Source organism: Schistocerca nitens, chromosome 3, assembly GCF_023898315.1.
Source record: "Schistocerca nitens isolate TAMUIC-IGC-003100 chromosome 3, iqSchNite1.1, whole genome shotgun sequence".
NCBI lineage: Eukaryota > Metazoa > Arthropoda > Insecta > Orthoptera > Acrididae > Schistocerca > Schistocerca nitens.
Genome location: NC_064616.1, coordinates 977,334,442 through 977,354,613, shown reverse-complemented (window position 1 = coordinate 977,354,613; position 20,172 = coordinate 977,334,442). Strand labels below are relative to the sequence as shown.

At 49.2% G+C, this 20,172-nt stretch overlaps 1 protein-coding gene across 1 annotated transcript in view; it reads right to left on the bottom strand.

Annotated features, from left to right (window-relative positions):
* Positions 1–7,699: 7,699 nt before the first annotated feature.
* The window catches only part of LOC126249511 (circumsporozoite protein-like), a 30,051-nt gene continuing 17,578 nt past the window's right edge, over positions 7,700–20,172 (bottom strand). Inside the window, exon 3 of the mRNA XM_049951163.1 lies at positions 7,700–7,788. Within this exon, the coding sequence (XP_049807120.1) occupies positions 7,700–7,788 (89 nt within the window). The remainder of the gene's footprint in view (positions 7,789–20,172) is intronic.

Below are 20,172 nucleotides of genomic sequence, written 5' to 3'. Positions count from 1 at the left end.
TCCTCCCACTGGTATCAGCTGTGGAGAGCAGCACTCCCCTTCTCGCCAGATTGCTCAGTATTTCAAAAGGAGCAGAAAATCGGGGAGTAAAAGACCCTGGGCTGGTTGACTTAGCAAGAGGCTAAATGCGAATTTGAATGATTACACCCCATTTGGTTGATGTCCACATACGCTGCAGCTACATTACCATCACCATCACAAGTACCAGTGGTACCACACTGTATGCCCCGATCAGTGGGTCCTCAGTGCCTCCAGAATACATCTGCCCCCTTTGTGGTAGGGGGAAAATCTTCCGCTGCTCCCAAAGTACCTACTTCTGGAGCAAGGGTACTCCGCCCCCCGCCCCCCTCCCCCTGCAGGGGAGATCAGTCCCCTCCCACCAGCCAGAGAAGCAACAGCCTACTCTGGCTCCTCTTGTACGGAAGGGGTCCCTTGGGACCCTCTCTCCAAAGTTCTCCACTAATGCCACAGCAGACTCTCACCAGTGGCTAAAGGAGCCAAAAGCTGCTAGACGAAGACCTTCAGTCTTCATCTGTGCCTGAAGCTACTGTCGAGAAGTCCTCCCAGCAAGCCCCTAAAGAGAAGCGGGAGGGCAAGTAAACAAAGAAATCTGCTAAGAAAAAGGACCCCTCCGGTGACCCCAACACCACAACTTCCTACCAATTCTGCACCTGCGGATGAGGTGGAGATCACAGCCCCCCCGAGGATCTGGATCTCACTGATGTCTCATCCTGAATAGGAATAGGATACAGATATTAGATTGGTGGCAGCAGGTGACCCTGAGGCATAACCTGCCTCCTTGCATGTTTCATGCCTTCCCAGCCTCACGATAACGTCATACTGCAGTGGAATTGCTGCAGTTTTTTCCACTACCCGGCAGAGCTATGACAACTGTTAAGCTTTACACCTACTTTCTGCATTGCCCGTTTCCGGCAATGCGGACACCTGCATTTCGTGGCTATAGGGAATATTACAAGAAGCTTAGCGACTATAATAGTGTGTTAAGTGGAGTTTGTGTCTGTCCTGATCTCAGTATGCAGTCAACCTGTGCACCTTCAAACCCCTCTTGAAGCTGTGGCTGTCAGGATAAGGATGAAGCAGGAAATGACTGCCTGCAATGTATTTCTTCCTCAAGATGGTTTAATACCCCTGAACACATTGGCTGCACTGATACATCAACTCCCTAAACCTTTCCTATTTTTGGGAGATTTTAATGCCCATAACCCCTTGTGGGTTGGCACTGTGCTTACTGGCTGAGGTAGAGATGTCAACTTTCCTGTCTCAACTCGACCTCGACCACAACCTTTGCTTCTTAAATACTGGGGCCCCACACATTTCAGTGTGGCTCATGCGACTTACGCGGGCATTGATTTATCCCTCTGCAGCCCAGGAGTTCCCCCAATCTGTCCACTAGAGCCCATTTTCCTATCTTTCTGTCACTCCCCCAGCGCTATTCCCTTGGATGTCTACAAAGGTGGGCTTTAAACAAGGCAGACTGGGATGCTTTCACCTCTGCTGTCCCTGTTGAATCTCCCCCACATGGTACCATCGATGTGGTATTTTGAGCAGGTCACTAGGAATGATCGTTTCTACAGCAGAAAACACGATCCCTTATTCTTTAGGGTACCCCTGGTGAAAGTCAGTACCTTGGTGGTCGCCAGAAATCGCTGAGGCCATTAAAATGTGTCGGCAAGCTCTACAGCGACACAAGTGGCACCCTTCGCAAGAGCACGTAATAGCTTTTAAACGCCTCCATGCCTGTGTTCACCAGCTTATAAAAAGACGGAAACAGGAGTGTTGGGAGAGGTACGTCTTGACCATTGGTTGCCATGTCACCTTCCCAAATCAGGACGAAGATCAGATGTGTTTGTGGGTACCAGACCATGACAGGTGTTACTGGCATTAACAACAATGGCGTGTTATCTGGCGATGCAAATGTGATTGCCGAGTACTTCGCTGAGCACTATGCTCGAGCCTCTGCGTGAGAGAATTATCCCCCAGCATTTCGCGCCCTCAAACAGTGGGTGGAAAGGAAAGCCTTCTCGTTCACTGAATGTCACTGTGAACCATATAATGCTCCATTTGCAGAGTCAGAGCTCCTCAGTGTCCTTGCAAATTGCTCAACACAGCTCCTGGGCCAGATTGGATCCACAGTCAGATGGTCAAACCCCTTTCGTCAGACTACAATCAACATCTCTTCGTCATCTTCAGTCGGATCTGGTGTGATGGCATCTTTCCATGGCAATGGCAGGAGAGCACCATCATTCTAGTGCTCAAACGTGGTATAAACCCTCTTGATATGTATAGCTGTCGGCCCATCAGTCTTGCCAACATTCTTTGTAAGCTGTGGGAACATATGGTGTGTCAGCGGTTGGGTTGGGTCCTGGAGTCACTTGGCCTACTGGCTGCGTGCCAGGGTGGCTTCCACCTGGGTTGCTCTACCACTGATAATCTTGTGTCCCTCGAGCCTGCCATCCAAAAAGCCTTTTCCAGACGCAAACACCTTGTTGCCGTCTTTTTTTTATTTACGAAAAGCATATGACACCACCTGGTGACATCATATCCTTGGCACATTATGTGAGTGGGGTATCAGAGGCTTGCTCCTGATTTTTATCCAGAATTTCCTGTTGCTTTGTACTTTCTGTGTCCACGTTGGTGCCTCTTATATTTCCCCCCTTATCCAGGAAAATGGGGTCCCGCAGGGCTCTGTATTGAGTGTATCTCTATTTTTAGTGACCATTAACGGTCTAGCAGCAGCTGTAGTGCCGTCTGTCTCACCCTCTCTGTATGCATAAAACTTCTGCATTTCGTACTGCTCCACCAGTACTGGTGTTGCAGAGCAGCCCCTACTGGGAGCCATCGACAAAGCCCAGTCATGGGCTCTAGCTCACGGCTGCCTGAGCAACACCAACTGGGGTGCAGATCGTTCTCTGCTGTTGCAGCTGTACAGAGCCCTTGTTCAATCCCCCCTTGACTATGGGAGTCCGGTTTATGTTTCAGTGGCGCCCTCAACATTGCATTTACTCGACCCAGTGCACCACTGTGGCATTCGACTGGCAACAGGAGGTCTTAGGACGAGTCTTGTGACGAGCATCGTGGTGGAGGCTGGAGTCCCTCCATTGAAGGTTAGGTGTGCACAAGTGGTTGCCAGTTACATTGCACACATTCATAGTTCTCCTGAGCATCCGAATTACCATCTCTTTTTCTCATTCACAACAGTTTATCTCCCGCATCGGAGGCCCAGGTCAGAGCTTATGATTGCGGTTCGTACCCGATCTCTTTTGCCTGAAGTGGAGTCCTTGCCTTTACCACCTATACTCGAGGTCCATTCATGTACACCTCCATGGTGTACACCTAGGCCGAAGCTTCACCTGGATCCTTCACCTGGTTCTAAGTACTCAGTTAACCCTGCGGCTCTGCGCTGTCACTTCCTTTCGATTCTTGACATGTACTGAGACCATGAAGTGGTTAACACTGATGGCTTAGTGGCTGATGGTCACGCTGGCTTTGCCTATGTTCATGGAGGACATATTGAAGAGCACTCCTTGCTAGATGGCTGCAGTGTATTCATTGCAGAGCTGGCAGCCATTTCTCGTGCTCTTGAGCGGTTCTGCTCATTCCCTGGCGTGTCGTTTCTACTCTGTAGCGACTCCTTGAGCAGCTTACAAGCTATCGACCAGTGCTACCCCCACCACCCTTTGGTAGTGACCATCCAGGAGTCCATCTATGTCCTGGAACAGTACAGTCATTCTGTGGTGTGTGTGTGTGTGTGTGTGTGTGTGTGTGTGTGTGTGTGTGTGGACCCCAGGCCACGTTAGAATCCCAGGAAATGAACTTGCCGATTGGCTGGCCAAGCAGGCTACATGGAAACCTCTTCTGGAGATCGGCATCCCTGTAACTGACCTGCGATCATTATTATGCCACAGGGTTCTTCAGCTTTGGGAGTGGGAGTGGCATAATCTCAGTATGCACAACAAATTGTGTACCCTTAAGGAGACTATGAATGTGTGGAAGACCTCCATGTGGGCCTCTCGCATGTGGTTCTCTGCCGGCTCCGCTTGGGCCATATGTGGCTAACGCATGGCTACCTCCTCCGTCCTTTGGTGTCGCTGTGGCTCACATATGACTGTCGCCCACATCGTGCTGGTCAGCCCACTTTTAGCTGCTCTGCAGCGGACTTTTAACCTTCCCAGCACCCTATCTTGTGACAATGCCTCAACAGTAGATTTAGTTTCACATTTTATTCATGAGGGGAGGAGGGTTATCTTAACCAACTAAGGGTCAGCATTTAATGTTCACTCTGAGGTTGCCACCCTCCCTCCATTTTAACTCTGTCACACTTTCTTTACATTTGTTTGTTTTGGTGGTCGTCGTCTCTTCCCTACACGTGTTCATCTCTGCTTGTCTTTATGGGGTGGACATTTTAATGTGTTGCAGAGTGACTGGCTCATCCTCTTATTATTGTGATCAGCCTGCCCAGACCATCTGCTCTATGGTTTTTAATACCTTCTTCTACTTTTCCCTGTGGTTTATGTTTTCCCCATTTTTTTGTTCATTCCATTTGTTTTATTTTTAGGTGTTGTGTTGGGTGTTTTTGTACTTTGAGCATGACCCAGTAGTTTGGCCTCTTTATACCCCAAACCAACCAACCAGCCACACTTTCAAGGAGGGATAGTTTGCTCTAAAGAAGTAAGATTTTTATATGCAGACCAAGATTCAAGCAAAGGAAACTTATTTTGACCAGATCTCTGCCAGAAGCAGTGTTAATACTCTAGTTGTAGTTCTCTTACACCTGTTTTCCCACTCTTGCTTGCTGTGATGTAAATATTCTGTACTGCCCTTGCAAGATCACACATACAAGAAAGAATTGTAAGGGGCAGATCACCTCCAACTTCTCACAACACAATAAATAACTTTCCAGCCATTTTACCATCCAGATTAATGGTCAGCATAATTGCATATGAATGTGTTAAAGCATTGGTGTTAGTTGATCGTTAGACAACTCTCTTGGTACCTCTAATTTCCAAGGTTCCTGTCATGCATTTCCTCATCAAATCCTGACTGGCTGGAGTTGAAAAATTCCATTATATACTATACGGTCATATTACTGCGACTTATTCAAAATTTTTTCATAACTTTTTTTTATTGTTGTGTTGCGGATGATATTCCATGTACGTAAGTATGTTTAGTACCCTTTCCTCGGACAGCTATTTTCCTTTACTACATTTCGTTGGAGGTGGGATTTGTGGCTCCTTGTTTGACAAAGATGACAAACTACACTGTTTGACACCCGTTCCAGTGTCACTTTCACTCATTAAGCACATATTGTCATCATCATTCTCCTTGTGTACATAGTCCGCACAGTAGAGCATATACGACACCACACATTCCACTGACTGATCTTGCAGAAATGCTAATATTTCATCTGCCACATCTCCTTCACTCTGCGAAATTTATTGGGTTCCTTTGTGGTGAAATGTCAGCTTCGGCAACTGTTGATGTAGATGTGAAATATTTGCTCTGTTTTTATTGCCATTGCTCTGCTTTGTATCGACCATCACTGTTGCGAGTTACTCATTGACTAAGCAGTTAAACTACACTCTGTAGCCTTGTCCTGTGCTCACCATTGTATACTTCGTCCTGCTCCCTGTTGCCATTAGCCGTCAATATTGTGGTAGCATGGTAAACAGTATGTGGGCTGTCAAGTGTTGTAAACAGCATTGGCCTTTTGTGACCTTGCACTCAGTGGATTCCTTGTAAGGCATTTTAGACTTTGTACAGGAAAATACACCAAGCTACTGAAGATATATTTTTCCATGCTTTTTTCAACAGGTGTAAATAAATAGGAATCTTAACTGTGCCCCCTCTTACATGAAGGGCATGAGCTCATTTTCATGTAATTCATAGTAGCCTCATCACAGAATACTCAGTGAATATCTTCTGTGATATTATTTGTGACCCTGATTGAAAACATTTTACATCTACCGCTAGTCATGTGCCCTTTGCTGAATGAAACCTCCACAATTTTTGTGTAAATATCATTGATTCCTCTGTTACAGACAGATTGGAAAGTATTATCACCCGTTTGTAACATGTTTGAGCTAAGATTGTGCTACATATGCAAAATCTTCTGCGTTGTCTAACTAGTATTTATTGAGGATTAGGAGATGTCAGGTGTCAGGATATGCATAAACACTCACAAAATAGTGAATTTATCACACTTTTCATTGACTGCCAAATTTTTTTCTTCAATCTGCATTTATTTTTGGGTTGTCTGATTGACAGAGGTTGGGAAAAGGATTGTAATGCAAAATAAAAAAAAGAAATAACCTGGAAATAACCATTATATTTTAGTTGATTCCCAAAGGGGGATCATGGTACATGCCACTCTCCTTTTGCATTTTGTGCCACACAAAGCACCCAATACGGAGTCTCACAGTGCACACAGAGCAGTGATTCCCTGCATTCTTTTCATTTTCTTTCCTTCCCCAATGTTGCAAGTTCAATCATGTGTCTGGTTTGAAAAGTCCTGAGTTCAATTGGAACACATTAAGTGGAAGTGTCTGGGTATGATGGATGACCTGCCCTTTCTTGGATCACTAGCAGCAGATGATCGAGCATGATATACCCTTCTCATCATCCTTCTGGACTCGAGCATTGGAATATTTTGATTGAGGCAGTTGATGGTGGGAACAGTACTTGACCCACTGTTCGAATTCAAATCTCACTGGTTTCCCACAAATGAATTGTTTTAGATAATGGTGTCTATAATATGGAACCATTTGCTCATCAATGCTCAGGCTATCTGACAAAACTTGGAATTTTATGACATTCTTATCAGCAAGTCCACCACCACAAGAAATTTAGGAAGTTAATCCGTTTCATTATCTGAGGTTCTGTTCACAAAAGTGCTGTCATTGAAGTGAAAGTGGCACTTTATTTCCAGATATCTGTTGTGCCTCATACTCTGTTATATGTACTTTGTCAAAGTCCTCGTCTTCATTCCAGTATAACTGTTCCTGTGGAAGAACATGGTATCCAGTGAAGAACAGTATACCTAAGAACTTTTTAAGCATTCATTGGAACAAAGCTGTGATCATTATTCTGTATAGCTTATTGGATGCTTTCACTAGCAATCACACCGAGCGAGGTAGCGCTGTCGTTAGCGCACTGGACTCGCATTTGGGAGGATGACTGCTCAATCCCACGTCCGGCCATCCTGATTTAGGTTTTCCATGATTTCCCTAAATTGCTTCAAGTAAATGCTGGGATGGTTCCTTTGAAAGGGCACGGCTGATTTCCTTCCCTAATCCGACGAGACCAATGACCTCGCAGTTTGGTCTCCTCCCCAAAATCAGCCCAACCCCACTAGCACTGAAGTCCAGTGCTTCTTCATTGAAAAATCCATCAAAGCTGTTGGCTCCAAACTTTACATTTAGCAGTGCTACCAAGTGGCAGTAGCGCTGTTAGTGTTCTACAAGATTAGGGCAGGTTTTACTGTAAGTTGAATCTTCAGTTCAATTAGAAGTGATATTAGCTTTCATTTTCTTCTTACAATGCCCTGTATATTCTTCATCCTCCCATTCCTCGTTAGTGTGAACTTCCAATGTACATTGAACATCAGGTGAAAGAGTATCTTCCAGCATATTTTCGTGTACAGCATCAGTCGGAAATCTCATTCCATGAGGTCTGGAGGGAGCTAGACCGTGTCAGTGGTCTCGCTCACTTCACCCTCATCACCAGAAGAAGCCATGAAATTGGGCCCATTTACAATGTCTTCACTGGTGCCTGGGGGAAAATAGAAACAATGTTTTATGCAGTACCTGCCCTGAGCCCCAAATGGGGATTGAAATTCAGAGAGCTGTCATAGTAAAATAAAATAGTCCTTGGAAATAAATGATTGATAAATATCTAAAACCATTACAGAACACGCCAGTACACGGATGCTTGAAGTTATGTACATAATAATGCAAATTATGCTGTTTTGAAAATGTTTAACTCTTTCATTTTTGATAACCTTCACTTTCACACAAATAGTCCTGTAAAGTTCACTTGTTCAACAACCGACTGACAATCAATGCACAAGCTTGACGAAGATCTAGACAACAATGCAAAATAGTAAAAATTACTGCCAATGTAATTACAAATACAAAAGTCTGTTACAAAGACAAAGGCATGGCAGTTGATGGGTTAACACCACCATCACTTCAATAAAACTTGCCCTTCATAGAGATCCAATTGCATCAGAATATAATCCTAAAATAATGGTGCATAAAAATTCTTATCTTCCAGATCTGTTTTAAATAATAAGTCACGCAGTTAGTGGTATTAAGAGTACCTTTACAGCAATTCCTTCTTCAGCATGTGTCAAGAAAAGTATAAACATTTTGAACTGTCACACTTTAATAGTTAGTGTATTATCAACTCAAACGAAATGTTCCAGTGGGTGGTAAAGCAAATGTGCAGACGTTTGATGCCCTGCAGGTCTGAAGGTAAGAATAGGCCCGAGGTATTCCTGCCTGTCGTAAGAGGTGACTAAAAGGAGTCTACTACGTTTCGGCCTTTATGTGATGGTCGCCTGTAGGGTTTGACCTCCATTTTTCAAAATTTTACCAAAGAGCAAGCCAATTAGGGAAGGGCACCTTACATAGTGCATCTTGTCCATCGTGTATTGAGGCCTTTAGCCCACTTTCTCATTGTCGCATTTCAGTCCTACCCATTCTCCATCTCCCTCCAGGGGGCTCAAGGTTCTTTCGTGAGCACATGCGTGGCGAGGACGTGGCCCCGAGCTGTTGCAGCCTTCCTTCTTTCCAGGGTTGCATTTCCTTGCCCTTCCCCTCCTTTCATCTCCTTGCTCCTTCCCCCTCGCCCTCTCCACTCCCTCTCTTGGTGTCCTTGCCCTTCCGTAGTGTGAGCCATTTGGGGAAGAGCACCTTACCTAGTGTCTCTGACGTGTGCCCTCTTAGTTCATTCCACCTTTTCTTTCACGTCGTTGTCTGATGTTGGGTTGCATAGCCAGCCCGTGTGGTGGGATCGCTGTGTATGCTTTTGGTTGAGCCCCCTGAACACACAGGGATCACACTTTTGATACCTGAGGTGTGACCACCTCATGTAAGCCTAGGAGTGGTTGCTTGTTATCCTGGAGCATCGGAACTCCTGGCAATGGCCACCGTGCCAGACGGCCCTTGCTGTGGCTGGGTGGCGCCCGTGAGGAGTGAGTGGTATCAGGGTGGACGCTATGCAAATGAAACGCATACGGGTCCAGAACTCTGGCCATTCTTCTGCGGCCGTCTCTCTGTGTGGAACTGATTCTTCTAGTGCTGCTTCTCCTGCCCCTTCAGCCTTCCCTTTCATGGCTACCCCCTGGGAGGAGGGTCAGGCCTGTTGGCTAGGGGCGAAACCTTTCCCCCACAATCTGGTTTGCACCAGGACTGATGGGGATACTTAAACCAATACTAAACCTTTATTCTTTGTGGAACACATCGAAGACAAGTGTGACAAAGTGGACTCCCTGAGCAAGATGCAGTCGTGTTCGTTGTTGGTCAAAACTGCTTCAGCTGCCCAGTCTGCGGCACTTGGTGCCTGTACCCATCTTGACACAATTCCTGTGTCCATTACCCCCCCCCCCCCCCACCAGTCTCTAAATATGGTTCAAGGTGTGATTTTTCACAGGGACCTCATCCTTCAAACTGTTAAACTTTGGGACAATCTCGGACCGTGCGGTGTTCACTTTGTTCAGCGTGTTCAGAAGGGTCCGAAGGACAATTGCATTGATACTGGTGCCTTTATCCTGGCATTTGAAGGGGATACCCTTCCTGAGAAAGTAAAGATTTTGGTTTATCAATGTGATGTGAAGCCATAAATCCCACCTCCTATGAGGTGTTTTAAGTGCTTGCGGTTTGGACACATCTTCCTGCCGTTCTCAGGCTCCTCTCTGTGGTGACTGTGGACGTCCACCCTATGAGGGGAGTTCTTGTGTTCCCCCTCCTGTGTGTGTTAATTGTCATGGCAATCATTCTCCACATTCACCAGATTGCCCAGTATATAAGAAGAAAAAGAAGATACAGGAGTATAAGTCCCTTGATCGTTTAACCTACACTGAGGCTCGTAAGAAGTATGCACGTCTTCACCCTGTGTCCATGACGTCTAGTTATGCTTTAGTTATATCTTCACCCCTCCCCCCAGGGGGTCCACAACTCTTTTGTGGATATGTGCGTAGTGAGCACAGGACCCTGAGCTAATGTGGCCCTCCTTCCTTTCCGGGCTGCATACCTTCCTTTTCCGCATCCTTCCCTATCCACCATCTTCGCCCCCCCTCCCCTCACCTCTGGCTCTTTCCTTCCCTTTCTCCCCCTCTGGGAGTATGGTTTGTGCCTACGTTTGGAGACGGATGCTCGTAAATGTAACGCGTTCTTCGCCTTCTCTGCTTGTATGTCTTCATCCTTCCTTTGTCCTTCTCTTTTCCTTACCTCTTCTCTTTACCCTTTTCTCCGCTGTGGCGTTTGAGACCTCTCTTCTTTCCTTTCCCTTTCTTTGTTTTTTCCTTTCTCTTTCTTCCTCCCTGTGCGTGTCTGAAGGCCGACCCACGCATTTTCATGCGTAGCCGGTGACGGGGTAACACGTAATTCCCCGCCCCGGGTAGACATGTAGGACATGTACGTACCCCCTGGTAATGGCCAGGCCCAGGGAGGGGTGATTACCCGAGCTGATACCTTCCGAAAGTGCCGATTGGTCCCTCCGTCCGTTTGTCGGGATGTGTGACCTGAGGTGTGAACAATCACCTAAGGCGGGAGTGCCCTCAGAGAGGGTCCCCACAAGGGAGGAGTGTGCCATTGGAGACGCCGGTAATCATGGGGGATTCTTCCGCAATGGTTTCCTCATCTTCCACTATGTCTGCTCACAAGTGTAAGTTCACTGAGTCTCAGCCACAGACAGTTCTTCCATAGTTGCCTCAGTTCCTTGTTGTTTCTTGGTCTGACGAAGGTCACGACTTATCCACGGTCAACCCTTTCATTATTCAGAAAGGTGTCGACGCAATTGCAGGTCCTGTAAATTCTTGTTCCAGATTACGGAATGGCACCTTGTTGTTAGAAACAGTCAGTGCCCTCCAGGCACAAAAATTGCTGCGTACTTCACACTGCTCCAAACCTTCCCTGTCCGGGTTGAAGCGCACCACACTTTAAATTCCTCACGTGGAGTCATTTATACACGCTCCCTTGACGGATTGTCTGACGAGGAAATTCAGCCCTACCTGTCTGACCAGGGTGTAACGGCTGTTCATAGAGTTATGAAAAGGGTTGACACGAACATCATTCCAACCCGCACTGTCTTCTTGACATTAGAAAAAGTTCAACTCCCATTGAAAATCAAAGCAGGCTATGAGATAATTTCCGTTCGCCCTTACATCCCAAACCCTACGCATTGCTATCTGTGTCAGCGGTTCAATCACACCAGCCAGTCCTGTTCCAATCCAGCCAAATGTGTTGCGTGTGGCAAGGATGCCCATGAGGGTGCTTGTCCACCTCCATCCCCTCGTTGCATCAACTGTATGGGTGACCACGCTGCCTCCTCTCGAGATTGCCCCATTTTTAAAGACGAAAAGCTCATCCAGGAAATCAGAGTGAAGGAAAAGGTGTTGACCTTCGCTGCTCGAAAATTACTCACGTCGACAGCCCACTGTGCCTCAGGCAGGAAAATACAGCACTGTCCTTGCTTCTCCTCGGCCAACAAAGGAGGCGGCCACGCAGACTTGTGACCTCACCTTCAGTGCCACGGTCGTCAGATCGGTCAGCGCAAAGATCGCCCGTTCAACCTCACCACTTTCGCCTGCCCACTCTATGGCTCACCCTTCATCGGGTTCTACCAAATCTCGAGCCCAAAAGTCAGACACAAAGACTTGGAAAAAAGAGCATACTCGTGAAGATTTGTTACGTACCCCAACTTCACAACCATCGGTTCCTCCTTCATCCAAACATCATGTTTCCAAGAAGGCTAATAAGAAACCGAGTTCATCTCCTCCTCCGCCAGGGCGTGTCTCATCTACAGCACCACCTGGCGGAAATCGCCCTTGGCCGTCTTCTGTGTCGCCGAGGCGCACTGCTGGCAGCCGATCAACCGGCCGATTGCTGGTGGCAGGAGCTGCTCCTGAACAACCTATGGATCAGGATCTTCTGCCTTCGGGTGAATGCCATTCCATGCTGTCGGTCGCAAGCTGTGAGCAGTTGTTGAGTTGACGGCAACCTTGGTCACATTCCTCCATTTTCTGTCCACCCTATGTCCATTATCCACTGGAATATCCGCGGCATTCGAGCCAATCGGGATGAATTACCGATCCTCTTACGATCCTACTCGCCGGTCATCTTCTGTCTTCAGGAAACAAAGCTGCGTCCCCATGACCGCTTTGTTCTCCCCCATTTTCAGTCCGTCCGATTTGATCTCCCCTCTGTTGAAGGCACACCAGCCCATGGAGGACTCACGATTCTTCTCCATGATACACTGCATTATTACCCAATCCCCTTAAACACTTCCTTCCAAGCTGTCACTGTTCGTCTTTCCCTTTCCGGATATAACTTTTCTCTTTGTACTGTATACATTCCATTGTCCACACCAATGGCACGAGCTCATCTTCTTGGTCAGCTTCCACCCCCCTATTTGCTGGTTGGGGACTTCAATGCCCACCACCCGCTTTGGGGATCTCCACATCCTTGTCCACGTGGCTCACTATTGCTAGACGTCTTCCACCAAGCGGATCTAGTTTGCCGCAATGCTGGGGTCCCTACATTTTTGTCTGCCTCCACGACAAATTTCTCTCATTTGGACCTTTCGGTCGGTACTGTTCCGCTAGCTCGGCGCTTCGAATGGTTCGCCCTTGACGATACACACTTGAGTGACCACTTTCCATGTGTCCTTAGACTGCAGCCTCAACTGCCATATATGCGCCCGCAACGCTGTAAGTTTGCCCAAGCCGATTGGACTTTTTTTTTTGTCTCTAGCGACATTCAATGACAGTCACTTTCCTAGCGTCGACGATGAGGTCACACATATTACAGACGTTATTCTTACAGCTGTGGAACGTTCAATACCACGCACCTCCGCATTGGCCCAGCGCCCCCCAGTTCCTTCGTGGAACGAGGCATGCCGTGACTCAATACGTAAGCGTCGACATGCTCTTCGCGTTTTCCGCCACCATCCTACTTTGGCCAACTGTATCCGCTATAAGCAGTTCCGTGCGCGATGCTGTCGCATCATCCGCGATAGCAAGAAGGCAAGCTGGAAATTCTTTATTAGCTCATTTAACACCTTCACTCCCTCCTCCCCCCTGCGGGTCCGGGGTAAGAATAGGCCTGAGGTATTCCTGCCTGTCGTAAGAGGCGACTAAAAGGAGTTTCAACTGTTTCGGCCTTCTAGTAGTAATTCCCCCTTGGGCTTCGACCTCCGATTTTCAAAATTCTACAGAAGTACGAGCCTTTTGGGGAAGGACGCCTTATGTGGTGTATCACTGGTCCTCAGTGCACTAAGACCTTGGCACTCAGCATTGTAACGGCGTTGTAACCTCACCCACTATTCCTCAAATTGGGCCTAAACGCCTGATGGGTTGCACAAGTTACGCCCATAGTGCATCCCCATCTGCACCTACAATCATGATGGACCTTCCATGGCACCCGAAATCCAGCACGGTAGCCAGCCCGTTGTGGTGGGGTTGTCATGTACCCTCTAGGTTGTAGCCCCCTGACAACACAGGGATCATACTGCTGATACCTGAGCTGCACCCTCCCCATGTCGGCCAAGGAGTAGATGCCTGTCTCCTTGGGGCATCAGGACTCCCGGCAACGGTCATCCTGCCAGGTGGCCCTTGCTGAGGCTGGGTGGCGCCTGTGGGGAGAGCCCCTGGTCGGAGTGGGTGGTATCGTGGCGGACGTTTCGCAGATGAAACGTCAACATGTATCGGCTCGCTCTGCGGCCGAGTCTTTTAAAAAGAAAGGTACTCTTTCTGGTTCTGGTTCTCCTGCCCTTTCCCCCTTGGCCACTCCCTGGGAGGAAGGACAGGCCCGCCGGCTTTGGGCGAAGTACTTTCCCCGCTATTTAGTCTGTTCTCGGACCGATGGGGGGACGTTCGCCACCTCCAAGCCCATGTTCTTTGTCCAGCACATCGAGGACATCTTCGGGGAAATTGAGGCTCTCAGTAAAATGCGTTCGGGGTCCGTTTTTATAAAGACTGCCTCCGCCACACAGTCAGCGACGCTCCAGGCATGCGACTGACTAGGGAACATCCCAGTGTCGATTGTCCCGCATCTGGCACTGAATAGGACGCAGGGGGTTATTTTTCATCGGGACCTCCTGCTGCAATCTGATGAGGAGCTCAGGGCCAACCTGGAGCGCCAAGGCGTGCATTTCGTCCGGCGAGTTCAGCGCGGCCCCAAAGACCGTCGCATCGACACTGGAGCATTTATCCTCGCCTTCGAGGGGGACGTTCTCCCGGAGAAGGTAAAGGTGATGTGCTACCGGTGCGACGTGCGACCTTACGTCCCGCCTCCTATGCGCTGCTTTCGGTGTTTGCGCTTTGGGCACATGTCGTCACGGTGTGAGGCTGAGCCCCTTTGTGGCGATTGCGGACATCCTCTTCGTGAGGAACATACATGCACCCCACCACCTCAGTGCGTCAATTGTCCTGGCATCCACTCGCCTAGATCTTTAGACTGCCCCGCGTATCAGAAGGAGAAGAAGATTCAAGAATTAAAAACTTTGGATCGTCTCTCTTATTCTGAGGCCAGGAAGAAGTATGACAGCCTCCATCCCGTGACGTTGACAACTTCGTTTGCCTCAGTCGTGTCCACTCCTTTCACAGTATCCTCACCCCTCTCTTGTCCCCCCTCCACCTCCTCACCCCATCGGGGGTCTCCGCCTCCCAAATCCTCCTCCCTCGCGGCCCCTGCCCCTCTGCCCTGGGGGCCACCCTTCCTCCTCCTCCCCCCCCTCCGCCGCCTGAGAAGCGATCCTCTCCTCAGGCGTCCATCAGGGAAACGTTCCAGACCCCAGCTTCCGAGGTCCGGCGTTCCAACACGGACTCCACGCGTGAGGACCTTCTTCGGGTCCAGCCCACCATCCCCAACCTCATCGGACTTCCAAGAAGGCCTCCAAGAAGACATCTTTATCCCCCTCTCCACCCCGGCGCGTTTCGTCTGACGCTCCATCCGTGAGTCACTGCTCCCGGCCGTCCTCAGTTTCTCCGGGACGCTCTGCTGCCAGGCGCTCAGCTGGCCTCTCGTCGGCGAATGATGCTGCCCCTCCTACGCTACCTGGGAAAGCGGCCGCCACTGGCGACGACTCGATGGAACAGGATCCGCCTCCCGCCGGTTGTAGCGTTGTTCCCTCGACACTTGGCCCTCTGCGGCCGTCGAGGTGACCAGCTCTTCACCCATTTCATTCCCCCTCTTTTCTGACTAGCGATGGCTTTGTTACATTGGAACATAAGAGGTATTCGATCTAATCGGGAGGAATTAAAACTGCTCCTCCGCCTGCACTGTCCGCTCGTCCTTGGTCTCCAGGAAACCAAGTTGCGCCCAACTGACCATATTGCTTTTACCCACTATACCACGGAGCGGTCTGACCTCCCCCCTGTGGATGGTATTCCAGCTCATGATGGGGTCTTGTTGCTCGTTCGGGACGATGTCTATTACCATCCCCTCCCATTGACCACCCCACTCCAAGCAATAGCTGTCCGTATTACTCTTTCTGTCTTTACTTTTTCTGTTTGTACCGTGTACACTCAGTCATCCGCAGTTAGTCGGGCTGACATGATGCACCTGATTGTTCAGCTTCCTCCGCTGTTTTTATTGTTTGGCGACTTCAGTGCCCATCATCCCCTTTGGGGCTCTCCTGCATCCTGTCAGAGAGGCTCCCTCTTGGCGGATGTCATCAACCATCTCAGTCTTGTCTGCCTCAATACTGGCGCCCCGACTTTCCTCTCAGACTCTACTCATACCTACTCCCACTTGGACCTCTCGATCTGTTCTACCACTCTTGCCGGTCGGTTCAAGTGGTATGTCCTTTCTGACACCTATTCAAGCGACCACTTCCCCTGTGTCGTTCGTCTCCTGCACCGCACCCCATCCCCACGTCCTTCGAGCTGGAACATACTGAAAGCCGACTGGGGACTTAACTCCTCCCTGGCGATCTTTCCGGACCACGATTTTCTCACTTGCGACAGTCAGGTCGAATACCTCACGGCTGTTATCATCAATGCTGCCGAACGTTCCATTCCTCGTACTGCCTCTTCTTCACGTCGCGTTTCCTTCCCCTGGTGGAATGAGGCTTGTCGAGACGCTATCCGTGCTCGATGATGTGCTTTACGCACCTTTCGCCGCCATCCTATGTTGGCGAATTGTATTGGATACAAACGACTCAGAACGCAATGCCGTAGAGTCATCAAAGACAGCAAAAAAGCTTGTTGGGCCTCTTTCACCAGCTCCTTTAACAGTTTTACTCCCTCTTCCGTCGTCTGGGGTAGCCTGCACCGGCTGTCGGGCATTAAGGCCCACTGCTCGGTACCTGGCCTGACTTCAGGTGATGAGGTCCTTGTTGATCCTGTGGCTATCTCCAACACCTTCAGCCGCTTTTTCGCGGAGGTTTCAAGCTCCGCCCATTACCACCCTGCCTTCCTTCCCAGGAAAGAGGCAGAAGAGGCGCAGCGACCTTCCTTCCACTCGCTGAATCTGGAAAATTATAATGCCCCCTTTACTATGCGGGAACTCGAACGTGCACTTGCACTGTCCCGATCCTCTGCTCCAGGGCCAGATGCCATTCACATTCAGATGCTGGCACACCTTTCTCCGGCGGGCAAAAGCTTCCTTCTTCGTACCTACAATCGCGTCTGGACCGAAGGTCAAGTCCCCATGCGTTGGCGTGACGCCATCGTTGTTCCTATACCCAGGAGGGATAGACACCTTCCTTCTAGTTACCGCCCCATTTCTCTTACAAGCTGTGTCTGTAAGGTGATGGAGCGCATGGTTAATGCTCGGTTAGTTTGGATTCTTGAAATCTCGACGGCTACTTACCAATGTTCTATGAGGCTTTCGTCGCCGCCGCTCCACTGTTGACCACGTTGTGACCTTGTCGACATTCATCATGAACAAGTTTTTGCGAAAGCGCCAAACGGTCGCCGTGTTCTTCGATTTGGAGAAGGCTTATGATACCTGTTGGAGAGGAGGTATCCTCCGCACTACGCACAGGTGGGGTCTACGAGGTCGCCTGCCCGTTTTTATTGATTCCTTTTTAACAGATCGACAGTTTAGGGTACGTGTGGGTTCCGTATTGTCCGACGTCTTCCTCCAGGAGAACGGAGTGCCGCAGGGCTCCGTCTTGAGTGTAGCCCTTTTTGCCATAGCGATCAATCCAATTATGGATTGCATTCCACATAATGTCTCAGGCTCTCTTTTTGTCGATGACTTCGCGATCTACTGCAGTGCCCAGAGAACATGCCTCCTGGAGCGCTGCCTTCAGCGTTGCCTAGACAGCCTATACTCATGGAGTGTGGCAAATGGCTTCCGGTTCGGTTTGCATCAACTTTTGGCGATATAAAGCGTTCCTTCCGCCATCCTTACATCTCGGTCCCGTTGTTCTCCCATTCGTGGACACAACTAAGTTTCTAGGGCTCACGTTGGACAGGAAACTGTGTTGGTCTCCACATGTCTCTTATTTGGCGGCCCGTTGTACACGTTCCCTTAATGTCCTCAGAGTTCTTAGCGGTTCATCTTGGGGAGCGGATCGCACTGTCCTGCTTCGCTTGTATCGGTCCATAGTCCGATCAAAGCTGGATTATGGGAGCCTCGTCTACTCGGCCATCCCTCTTACGCCGTCTCAACTCCATCCACCATAGGGGGTTAAGTCTTGCGACCGGAGCTTTCTACACTAGTCCCGTCGAGAGTATTTATGCTGAAGCTGCCGAATTACCATTGACCTACCGGCGCGACGTAGGCTCCGGTTCCTGCTTATCTCGACCTCAGCTCTCTCCTGAAGGAGGGTACTCCGGCTGCAGTGTATTGCTCACGGTTTGTCGAACTTCGTGCGCGACTTGCCAGTCACACCTTTATTTACACTGATGGCTCCAAAACTGACGATCGTGTCGGCTGTGCCTTTGTCGTCAGGGCCGTCACCTTTAAATACCGGCTCCTCGACCAGTGTTCCAGCTTTACGGCCGAGCTTTTTGCTCTCCATCAGGCCGTTCAGTATGTCCGCCGCCACCGCCATTCATCGTATGTACTCTGCTCTGATTCACTCAGTGCTCTTCAGAGCCTTGGAGCTCCATATCCGGTCCATCCCTTGGTGCAACGGATCCAGCAGTCCCTCCATTCTTTCGCTGAGGGTGGCTCTCCTGTCAGCTTTCTGTGGGTTCCCGGCCATGTAGGAGTGCCTGGGAATGAGGCTGCTGATGCTGCAGCGAAGGCTGCAGTCCTCCTGCCTCAGCCAGCCTCCCATTGTGTCGCGTCATCTGACGTTAGTGGGGTTGTTTGTAAGAGGCTTGTGTCGTTGTGGTGGGATACTTGCTCCTCACTTCAAGGAAACAAGCTCCGGGCAGTAAAACCGTTCCCAACTGCTTGGACAACCTCCTCCCGACCATCTCGGCGAGAAGAGGTCCTTCTGACCAGGTTGCGGATTGGGCATTGCCGGTTTAGCCACCGCTACCTGCTCTCCGGTGACGCAGCCCCGCAGTGCCCTTTTGGTCATGCATTAACAGTGCACCATGTTTTATTGTCGTGTCCCCGTTTTAGTCAATCTCGTGTTGTGCTGTCTCTGCCATCTACTTTACAGGATATTTTAGCGGATGACGCTCGAGCAGCTGCTTGTGTTCTTCGTTTTATTACTTTGACTGGATTGTCCAAAGACATCTAACTCTTTCACTTATTTTATCTGCATCTTTGTAAGAACTTTCTGGTGTCCCCCCCCCCCCCCCTTGAGTTTTACTAGATTCTATGTGCTCTAACAATTGTGACTGGGCGCTAATGACCTCAGTAGTTGAGCGCCCTTAAACCCCAAACAAAAAAAAAAACTCCCTCCTCGTAAGTTTGGAGTCTGATTCGATGGTTATCAGGCGCGCCTAGTTTCTCCGCGGTCTCTGGGCTCACTGTCGCTCGTGATACGTTAGTGGACCCCGTCGCAATTTCTAACTCATTGGGTCAACACTTTGCTGAGATTTCGAGCTCTTCAAATTACCCGCTGGCCTTTCTCCCGAAGAAACGTGCAGCAGAAGTGCAACCTCTTGCTTTCTCCTCTCAAAATCGCGAAAGCTATAATACTGTTTTCTCCATGCGGGAACTCCTACATGCTCTCTCTCCTTCTCGCTCCTCCGCCCCAGGACCGGATGTGCTGCATTTATCAACCCATAGTCTGCGTTACCTCCTTCGCCTTTATAATCGAATTTGGACCGACAGTACTTTTCCCAGACGATGGCGGGAAGCTATCGTCGTTCCTGTTCCGAAACCTGGAAAGGACGAACATCTCCCCTCTAGCTATCGCCCCATTTCTCTTAAGAGTAGTGTATGTAAGGTTTTGGAGCGTATGGTGAATTGCCGTTTAGCTTGGTGGCTTGAGTCCCGCAGTCTAACACCTGCTCAATGCGGTTTCCGAAAGCATCGTTCTGCAGTTGACCATCTTGTTGCTCTCTCCACTTGTATTGTGAACAATTTTCTCCAGAAACGCGAAACAGTAGAAATATTTTTTGGTCTGGAGAGAGCATACGATACCTGTTGGAGGACAGGCATCCTCCGCACAATGTTGTCTTGGGGCCTTCGAGGTCGGCTGCCCCTTTTTCTTCGCGAATTTATGGCAGAGCGCACATTTAGATTGTGGGTGAACACTACTCTCTCCCGTACTTTCTCCCAAGAAAACGGGATACCCCAGGGCTCCGTGCTAGGTGTTGTACTGTGTGCCATTGCCATAAATCCAATTATGGATTGTCTCCTTCCTGATGTCTCGGGCTCCCTCTTTGTGGACGATTTTACGATCTGCTACAGCTCTCAACGGACCAGCCTTCTTGAACCACGTCTTCAAGGATGTCTCGATCGCCTCCACTCTTGGAGCATCGAAACTGGCTTCCGTTTTTCTCCCAGTAAGACCGTTTGTGTTAATTTTTGGCAATGTAAGGAGTTTCTTCCACCCTCCTTACTTCTAGGACCT